General features: G+C 40.3%; 1 protein-coding gene across 1 annotated transcript in view; it reads right to left on the bottom strand.

The window, feature by feature from the left end:
- Nucleotides 1-1,047: 1,047 nt before the first annotated feature.
- GATA5 (GATA binding protein 5) overlaps nt 1,048-10,008 on the bottom strand; it is a 44,211-nt gene continuing 35,250 nt past the window's right edge. Inside the window, exons 4-7 of the mRNA XM_042463928.1 lie at nt 5,335-5,460; nt 3,974-4,061; nt 2,364-2,488; nt 1,048-1,267 (exon numbers count right to left, since the gene is read on the bottom strand). Coding sequence (XP_042319862.1) covers nt 1,112-1,267; nt 2,364-2,488; nt 3,974-4,061; nt 5,335-5,460 — 495 coding nt within the window. The 3' untranslated portion in view covers nt 1,048-1,111. The remainder of the gene's footprint in view (nt 1,268-2,363; nt 2,489-3,973; nt 4,062-5,334; nt 5,461-10,008) is intronic.

Genomic DNA, 10,008 nt, shown 5'->3' with positions numbered 1-10,008 from the left:
CCCACATCAGGACAGGCCTAAGACATTTTGCTGAATGAGGAGGTATAGCATCTCTCTGATCTTTACTAATCAAAGTACATATTACCCTAAATCAGCCAAATTATTTCAGCATGCAAAGAAGCATTGCTTTCCAGCTTATTCCACCTGCCAGTCTCAAGCAATAAAAAAGATTTGAACCATTAATAATAATCTGTGATGACATCCAGAGTATGTCTAAGATAGTTGCCTCACTATGTCTAATGACAGAGTTGGACCAAGGTCTGCTTTTTGTTTGCTGTGTGCAGCCATTTTTAAAATGGACCCAAATGCCCTGGAACCTGTTATATAATGGCAAAGGGCAATTGTGTTGTATATGTTGATCCGCCTTGCCCCATTTGGATTGTTTTTCTATTGTCATGGAGTGCTATCAAAAGATTTTTGCCAGCAGACCTGCTACGTTTGTAAGAGCAATGCATGGGAGTTTCCAGGCACCATTTCTTATTAACGATGATAAATTAAGCACTCCAGAAGCTAACAGTCCATTACGAGGATTTTAAAAAAATATATAAAACAGCAAAAGATATAAAACAAGGGTGGTTCTCTCCCTTCGTTTATCTTTTCCATGCCACCATCAATAAACTTTAAAAAGTCAACACCATTTACAATTTAATAAAATTAAGTGACTGGTGCCACATTCTATCATAGTCTTTATTGGGAAGTGGAGTAAAATTGCACACAAGGGAGTCATAAAAAGAGGGTGGGGTGGAAATCACTCTGAAAAAAACACAAGATTCTGGATTTCTTTTGTTAGAATGGATCACAGGAAAGACAGAGACCACTGACTGAGAACAGAGGTCCCAATTTCTCTTGCTTTCGATTGGTATGGGTATAAGTAAAAGCTTTCAGAGAGCCAAAGTATCAGAAGAGTCAGATGCATCACAAAGGCGATTGACCCTGCTCAACTGGCATTCAAGTAAAGCATCCTCTGCGGAAAAATGCTTTGGGAACACAGAACTAAGTTGATTGCAGCAAACCTCAGATCCAAAGCACTGAGGCAGGAAGGTCCATTGATGTCATGACAATTAAGGGTTGTTCTGCAGCATGTTTTATTTCAAACTGGAAGACTGGTTTCCTAGGCCAGTGCCAATGCACACCATGAGTCTTGACGAAGGGGAACACTGAGTCCTGTTTGCTGGGGCATAGCACCGGAAGAAAAGGTGTAATCTTCCGGTTCATACTTGAACTGGGTGTGACTGTCAGCCAAGGCATCTCCAGACTGGCTTGGATCCTACAAGGATGTAGAGCAAAAAAACTATTGAATCCGTAACCATTACAAATGGATAACTTAAGTCTTGTAAAGTGTGGCATGTGCCTGCTCTACTAGCTGAGCTTGAGATCTGCCCAGAGCCTTTTTTTCTGCTTAGAACTGAGCCCATCAATACTGGAGAGTCTACATCCTTATCTCCTGCCTGGAGATGTCCCATGAAAACTGAAGACACAGGGCAACATCTGGGGAAGCCTATTTTCTACAATCCCCCAGCCAACATGACCAGTAGCTATACTGCTCTGGGACTTCTAAATGCTGTAGTCCAAAAAAGGAAATTCTCCATGCTCTGGAAATGAAGGTGAACTGATCCCAAATCCCCCTGATTTAACAGGTTTTCCTTCTAATTAGTTGGAAGATTCAATAAAACTCCAATGGACAACCGATACTGCCCCTCTATCTATACTGAAGTTGAATCTGTCTTAGATGTATTGTTTCATTGTGATTACTATCAAGGAGCTATGAAAGATCTAATATTTCCAATTATTCAGCTTTTCCCAGGGTGCTTCCCTGAGTCTCTTTTATTTATTTTATTATTTATTTGCTCAAAGGTACCAACAAGATGTTTACAGAGCAACAGCAATAGAAATTACATTTCTATCACACTGTACTGACCTATGAAAGGATGGAAGGCTGTGGGGACCTTAGAGCCTTGCCTGGGATTGAACTTACAACCTTATAGCTGCAGGACTGGCATTTAACCACTGGGCCACCAGGGCTCTTTAGCAAGTAGCTAAGTATTTTAAATAGACAATTCTTACTAGAACATTTATGACAAAACAACGTTAACTACATTTAATACAAACTGATTTTTTTTAGCTGTTTTAATATTTAGACATTTTACTGTGTACTGTATGCTTTTTTGTCAAATGTGTCTTTTAATCTGAGGGGTTTATGTCCTATTGACTGCAGATAAAGACAACTGAGTTGATTTAATAGAATTGTTGTTGCAGATTATGTGTTGAACATTCTGGTTTCATATGCTCTGTGCTCCTATCCACATGTAGCCAAATCAGATACAAGTATGTCAGATTATTTTGCAATTCTTATTATTCTTTACCTGGGATGTTGATACTATTGATTGTCCTGGATATTGCGATGTTACGACAGGTTCAGTTTTTAAAGTGACGGTGCTTTCAGAGTTGGTAATAGAGGAAGGGGAATTGGTGGTTGAAGTTGTGGAACCTGAGAGAGAGAGGTTTAAAGAATTTGTACATAAAAAGATATACCTTCATAATGGCATGAAACTCTTACTACCATTATCATGGTTTATGTATGCATCATGTACAGTATGTTATTTCATCATATTTTCATTTCCCTCAAAAATTATTCCAGCTTGTCTTGCCCTCTAATGTCCATATACCATTGAAATTGCTTTTGTCCTAGATATCAGAAGTGGACAACTTGGTCTTTTAATCTTTTTTTTTTTTGGCTTACAACTTCCATTATGTTGTCTCTGAGTTCAGGAACAAGCCTTAGAGTAACTGGAGGGGGGTGGAGATGCAGTTTCCCAGCTACAATATATTGCTTGAAGCTTTGTTATTGTTGTTGCATGCCTTCAAGTAATTTCTAAGGCTCATGGGGGTTTCCTTGGAAGCTATTCCTGATATAATGAAAAGTCTATGGGACTGGTTTGGTCTTAAATTAGCAATTGGTCATAGGTTTACAGATGTCCTGCTCTTGGAAATGAAAACTGCTAGAACTGGCATGTTGATATGAATCAACACAACTTCCTGGATCCTTGGCTTCTTTTTCCAAATGTGACTGTGAGGTTTGCCCTGATGAGTAACGGCTCATGTAACGGCTAACTTCAGTTCAGAAACACAAGCCTCAGCAAAGTCAGAGACCTTTATGCAGTAAACTTGAGTTGATCACAGCATAATGATGTTATCAGGACTGAAGCATTTTCAGTTATACAGTATAGCACTTCAAACTGGTTTTGCGAGCTTACATCCCCATTTGTCTACAAATCAAAACATTCCTTTTCCCAGGACTACCCTCTCTTGTTCTCCTCCTACCAGGTGTTTTCATGGACTTGACCTTGATAGCTCACAGCTTGTTTTTCCTCCCCACACATCTGCCCATCATCTGACACCCTGCATGATAAACAATCCTTCCACCCAGCATCACCAGTTGTGTAACAGAACCCATCATGCAGTATTAGAAAGCTTATCAATATATATGGGTACCAAGCATGGTAGGAACTTTGAACCTGACAGTTTTTGCACTTTACCATTGATGACCACTGTAATAATAGAATCATAGGATTGGAAAGGACCACATGGGCCATGTAGTCCAACCCCCTGCAGGGAAGGAATATTAACTAAAGCACTAATGAAAGATACTCATGCAACCTCTATTTAAATGCTCCAAAGTTGGAAAGTTCATCATCCTTCAAGGCAATGCATCCTACTTACAATGAAGAAGTTCTTCCTAATGCTTGAATGTAAACAATAACAACATTGCTAAATTGTATATGATGGGGAGAGAGAGAATAACCAAAAAATGCAGACCCTCCTCCTCATTTTCTTCCCCTTTCCTGCATTGCCTTCTCTGTGGAGGGCTGTAGATGTCAAAATCCTTTGGACATAATTCTATCTTCTTTTATTACAAACTGACAATACAACAACAACAACAACAACAATAACAGCAATCATAATAATGTGTTACCTGTTGAGGATTTGCCTTTGGTGATATTTTTAGGTTTCCTCTTTCTTGTCTGGATGCTTTCTTTCTTCATTGCCAGAGGCCTTGGTACCTTGACCATGACAAAGGGCAATAATAATTTGTACCCATTTAGACCTACATTTCTACACTAAATGCATACACATCGCTTCTGTTTTTATGGTTCTCTGTTTGTGCAATACACACAATGACCTTGTCCTTCACATCACAACATTTTTTCTCAATGGCAGTCCTTGGCTAGTAGATGTGTGAGGTACAATATTTGGAGAACCTTCTGACAGATTTTTTAAAAAATCCTAGTTTTCCTGCTACTTGGAGGAATTAGAAGGACACCTAGGCATAGGCAAAAAGTCATATCTCTAGAACACTGATTGTTTAATGATGTTGGGACAGATGAATGGTGGTTCATGTTTTCAAAAGCTGGAAGGAATAAAAATATACAAGGAATAGTTTTACCATACAGGTTTATTCCTTATTTGAAATGTTTGGTACCAGAAGTGTTTAGGATTTCAGATTATTATTAGTATTTTAGATTTTGGAATATTTGCATATACATAATTAGATAACTTGTATATGGGATCCAAGTCTCAACAAGGAATTCATTTATGTTTCATATACAGTGGGCCCTCAGTATTCTGGACGCACACACACACACACACACACACACACACACACACACACACACACTGTGAATACAAAAATCCATGGATGCTCAAGTCCCATAGTACTCAACGGTGGTGTGGCCATGCAGCCATGCCACCATTAATGACAATGGCACTCCCCCCCCCCCCGATGACAGCCTCGCCACGCTCATTACGGTGGGTGGCATATCTCTTCTTTCTCCTCTTCTTCTCCTCTTCCACTTCCTCTCCTCCTCCTCTTCCCCTGTTGCCATTCCTGTGGCTCTCCTCCTCTTCTTTGCTTTTCCTCCTCCTCTTACCTCTCTGTCATTCTGCTGTTGCTTGCTCTCCTTTTCTTCCTCCTCTTCCTCATCCTCCTTTTCCTTCCTCCTCTTCTCCGCTCTTTCTTGTCCTCTTCCCCCCTCCTCCTCTGCTGCCCCTCCCCTGTGGGCTTGCCATCCACAGATGCTCAAGTCCGCGGATTGCAAGTTCACGGGCAGACTGTACACCTTATACACAAATCTCCGGATTCCATAGGATGGCACTACAGCACTTAAAGTGGTGTCAAATTGCATTAATTCTCCAGTGTAGATGCACCCTTAATGGATCTATCCCTCTGGGACTAGCAACTGGATTTAGGCGTGTGTGTGTGTGTGTGTGTGTGTGTGTGTGTGTATCTCTTGCCCTTTCTCCAATTAAATTAGGGTTTATAAACTAGATCCTTACCCCATGTAGTTTCATGTATAATCCACATGCATTGCAGACTGGCTCCCCTTCTGCATTCCTTCTCCAGAGTGTAGTATTGGTTGTATGACAGTTAGTACAGCAAAGACCAGCACGTCTAGATGAAGACTGGAAAAACAAGAAAAAAGAGTGTGGGTCACACAGGATCTTGGGATCAGGTGTATTTATAGCTGCATAAAGAAAATGGAAATGGAGCTTAATTAATATGTGATTATTTATTACTTTATTTAATCATTTTTATTTTTATAATTACAGATGATGAATTAATCAGTCTGCTCAACATGCTTTTATTCTATTTAAATCAGTATGACTGTTTTAAATATTAGTGTTTTAAAATACTACTTTATCCTGCTTTGATATCCTGTAGTATATTGCATTATATAAAGAGAGCCAGTGCGATGTAGCATTTGAATTCTGGATTGGGACTGTGGAGAGTGGAATTCAAATCACTGCTCAGCCATGGAAGCCCACTGGGTGACTTTGGACAAGTCACACTCTCACAGCTTCAGAAGAAGGCAATGCCAAACCTCCAAATCAGTTTGGATCAGAATACCCCAGGATAGAGTCACCTTGTGTCAGAGTCAAATCAAATGCATATTTATTTATTTATTTTATTTACTTCATTTGTATGCCACCTTTCTTCCAGAAGGGACCCAAGGTAGCTCACAGACAAAAAAAATCACAATAAAATTCAAAACAAATAAAATAATATAAAAAGATTAAAAAATTACATAAAAGATATACAAAAGTTAAAATACACAACTAAAGCAATCATTCTCCATAAACACCACCCTGGTATAATTATATGTGGAAAGCCTGCTTAAATAAGAACATTAGTTTTCTGTCAAAAGGCAACCAGCCTAGTACCAAGGAGTTCCAAAGCATGGGAATGGCCATTGAGAAGGGTCTCTCTGGTGTCCTCACCAGGCGAGCCTGGGATGGTGATGGGACCAAGAGAAAGCCTTCTCCTGAAGATCTTGTGGCTCTGGATGGTTCATATGGGGAGAAATGGCTCTTCAAACAATCTAAGCCATATAGGGCTTTATAGATCATAACCAGCACTTTGAATTGTGCTTGGAAACAAACTGATAGCCAGTGAAATTGTTTCAACAAGGGAGTTATATGGTCCCTATAACTGGCTCCAGCCAGCATTCTGGCCCCAGCATTCTGGACCTGCTGGAGTTTCCAAACAGTTTCCAAAGGCAGCACCATGTAGAGTATGTTACAGTAGTCCAAATGGGATGTAATCAAGCCATGTGTCACCATAACCAAATCTGACATCTCAAGGAACAAACACAGCTGGTGCATTAGTTTTCACTGTGCAAATGCACTCCTGCCAGGCTGTAACCTGGGCATCCAGACTCACAGTTGAGTCCAGGAGCACACCTAAGCTGCGAGTCTGAGATTTCGAGGGCAGTATAACCCCATCCAGCACAGGCAAAGTCTCTATTCCCTGATCCGCCTTATGACTGACCAGGAGCACCTCTGTCTTGTCTGGATTAAGTTTCAATTTGTTTGCCCTAACCTAATGCATTATTGACAGCAGACATTAGTTCAGTACAGAGACAGCTTCCTTGGATTAAGATGGGAAGGAGATAAGAGCTGGGTGTCATCCGCATTCTGGTGACACTGAACCCCAAAACTCTGGATGACCTCTCCTAGTAGTTTTATATGGTTGTTAAATAACACGCAAGACAAAACAGAACCCTCAGGAACCCTGCAAGCTAATGGCCAAGGAGCCAAACAGGAGTCAAACAAGATACAAATGCTTTCCTTATTGTGTTGGACTTTATAAGGAACATGTGTAAGACACTCTGAGTTCTAATATGGGGGGAAGATATAAATAAAGAAATAGAGTAGTAGTAGTAGTAGTAGTAGTAGAAGAAGAAGAAGATAAAGACTTCCTTTTATTCCAAGCCAAACAGGGAGATTGTGACACAACTAACATTGTGTCAGTCGATCTAGACCATGTATGGCTGAAGTTGGTTGGACTACATATGGCCCAATGGCCTTTTTGGCATGGGCCCCTTCAACATCCTTGCCCACCTTTTAGAAAAGAAAAAAAACTATTTCCAGGAGCCTGCAGGAGCAGAGATTTTGTCTTAAAATATGTTTCGTGGCTTTAAGACAATTGGTTAAATATCCAAATTAAATACCCATAAAAAAACTATGGGGTTTAAAATGGCTGGATTTTTCTTTGCATTTTTTATCTGCTATATATTGCTCGGAGGATTCTGACTATGAGGAGGCTTAAAGGTGTAACAAATTTAAAATAAAATGAGAAAGACTAAGAATTAGATGAAATTTAACTCTCTTCAGTGCTCCTTTTCAGCCTAAAGGGGAGAGCAATAACTGTGGCACAGAACTAGTAGAACCACATGAAGTCTGACTACAGATGCGGGTGCAGGACACACAAATGGTTGAATGTATTCTTGTTATCAATAAGAATTCCTCAGTCATGTAAATCTAGAATGCCAGAGAAAAGGTTCTGATGTGAAACATTCTCTTCAATATTCTACTGCTTTTATACAGACAGTATAGGAAATAACTTTGACTACTTCCTCCTTCTTTGCAGTCTGAAATGGTACAGTCCAAGAAGCAAATGCATCTGCAGAACTGGTTGATTCTACTTTCTACCAGGTCTTACTTGAGGTCCTTCAATATACCTTCTCAGCCTTAAAAGAGAGAAAGTATCTGCCTCTGACAACCATCTTCCAGCTGCCTAGGACATTACGTGTATGATGAAGAATTCCATAACTGTTTACTTTACTATTAAAAACCTGGGACCACAAATGATGAATTAAGTGAAGGGAGCAGGAATCAAAACTCCAAGCTCCATGAACATCACAGTCGGGCTCTGCAGTTTCAGGAAGATGGATGGCGTGACAAGGAAGGGCAGACATTTAATGTTCTGATTGCAAAGACAATTGTTAAAATAGAAGCTGTGCCTACATTCTAGGTTTAGCTGGCTTCTCTTCTCTCATGTAGTTCATGATTCTTGGTAAAAGGTTTTCTTCTACTTGACCTCAAACACTAGTAAAGTGGCACATGATATCTTAAAAAAGGTTTTTATCTGTGAGCCGCCTTGGGTCCCACCTGGGAGAAACGCAGCATAGAAATGAAATGAAATGAAATAAATAAATATGAGCCCATTTATTTGGGCATATGCTTCTGTGGACTAGAGGGCACTTTAAGTGTATTTCACTTGAGGACCTTGCCATGGCGTCTGCACACACAACTGAACACAAGACCACACTACCAAAGTAGTTATAGTTACACCAGTAAAGGAGTGAAATTAAACCTCATTAAGTAACCATGTTAATGTAAGATAGTTTCATCTTCATTGATGGAACAAGAAATTAATTAAAAGTGACTCTAATTGCTTCTACCTTTGGCAATGGTGAGAGATAAAAGGAATCAGAAGCAGCAGCTAGTTCCCATTTCACTGGCGTGGTGAATCCACTCAGGGTGTTAGGGAAGGTCTGCACTTGCTAGAGTACTCCAGGATGCTCCTGGAATTTTCTGGCTCTGAAGCTGCCCCACACAGTGAGGTGTGAAGACAGTCTGCATTGCACTGGGGCTTTGGCAGGTGGCAGCAACAGTGTGGGGGAAACTGTTTTATTTGGCCCATGTAGACATGCTCTTAGTCTGAACTTTTTAAAAAAACAACCATCCAAGCTTCTCAATTTATTTGAGAGACAGCATCCAACAACTTCAATAATTTCTTACATGTTCAACCTAAAACTGGAACAGATTCCATGCTCCAATGTCCTATAAAGAGACCAGGCAGTTAGGCGAGTCCAGCAACTTCTTGAGGGCTACATGTTTTCTACATAGTTCCTGTTCCTTGCCTAAGTCTTCACAGAATCACAGAATCATAGAGTTGGAAGAGATCACAAGGGCCATTCAGTCCACCCCCTGCCATGCAGAAACTCTCAATCAAAAACCTCTAACAGATGACCATTGAGCCTCTGTTTAAAGACCTCCAAAGAAGGAGACACCATCACTCTCCAAGGGAGTGCATTTGACTGTTGAAAAGCTCTTACTGTCAGGAAGTTCCTCCTTATGTTGAGGTGGAATCTCTTTTCCTGTAGCTTGCATCCATTCTTCTGGGTCCTGTTCTTTGGAGCAGCAGAAAACAAGCTTGCTCCATTCTCCAGTATGACATCCCTTCAAATATTTAAACAGGGCTATCATATCACCTCTTAACTTTTTCTTCACCAGGCTAAACATACCCAGCTCCCCAAGTCTCTTCTGATAAGGCATGGTTTTCAGACCCTTCACTATTTTGGTTTCCCTTCTCTTTGTTGTAATGCATCTGAGGAATTAGACGGTAGTCTACGAAAGCTCATGCTGCCAATTTCTTTTCTTGTTAGTCTCAAAGGTGCTACAAGATCTCTCGTTGGTTGTTGTTGTTATATGCCTTCAAGTCATTGCTGGCCTATGGTGACCCTATCATAGGATATTCTTGGCAAGATTTGTTCAGATGGGGCTTGCCTTTGCCTGCCTCTGAGGTTTAGAGAGTGTAGTTTAAGTCTACCTGGTAAATTAATAAAACATGCAACATCTGAACAATACATACTTCCTGGGTCACAAGAAGAAGGCTTCTCTTTAGAGAAGAATTCAGTCTAAACATTCCTTCCCTCCAACAGACAG

The sequence above is a fragment of the Sceloporus undulatus genome, chromosome 4 (genome assembly GCF_019175285.1).
Source record: "Sceloporus undulatus isolate JIND9_A2432 ecotype Alabama chromosome 4, SceUnd_v1.1, whole genome shotgun sequence".
Lineage (NCBI taxonomy): Eukaryota > Metazoa > Chordata > Lepidosauria > Squamata > Phrynosomatidae > Sceloporus > Sceloporus undulatus.
Note: the sequence above shows the minus strand (reverse complement) of the source record. Positions and strands in the feature narration are given on the sequence as shown.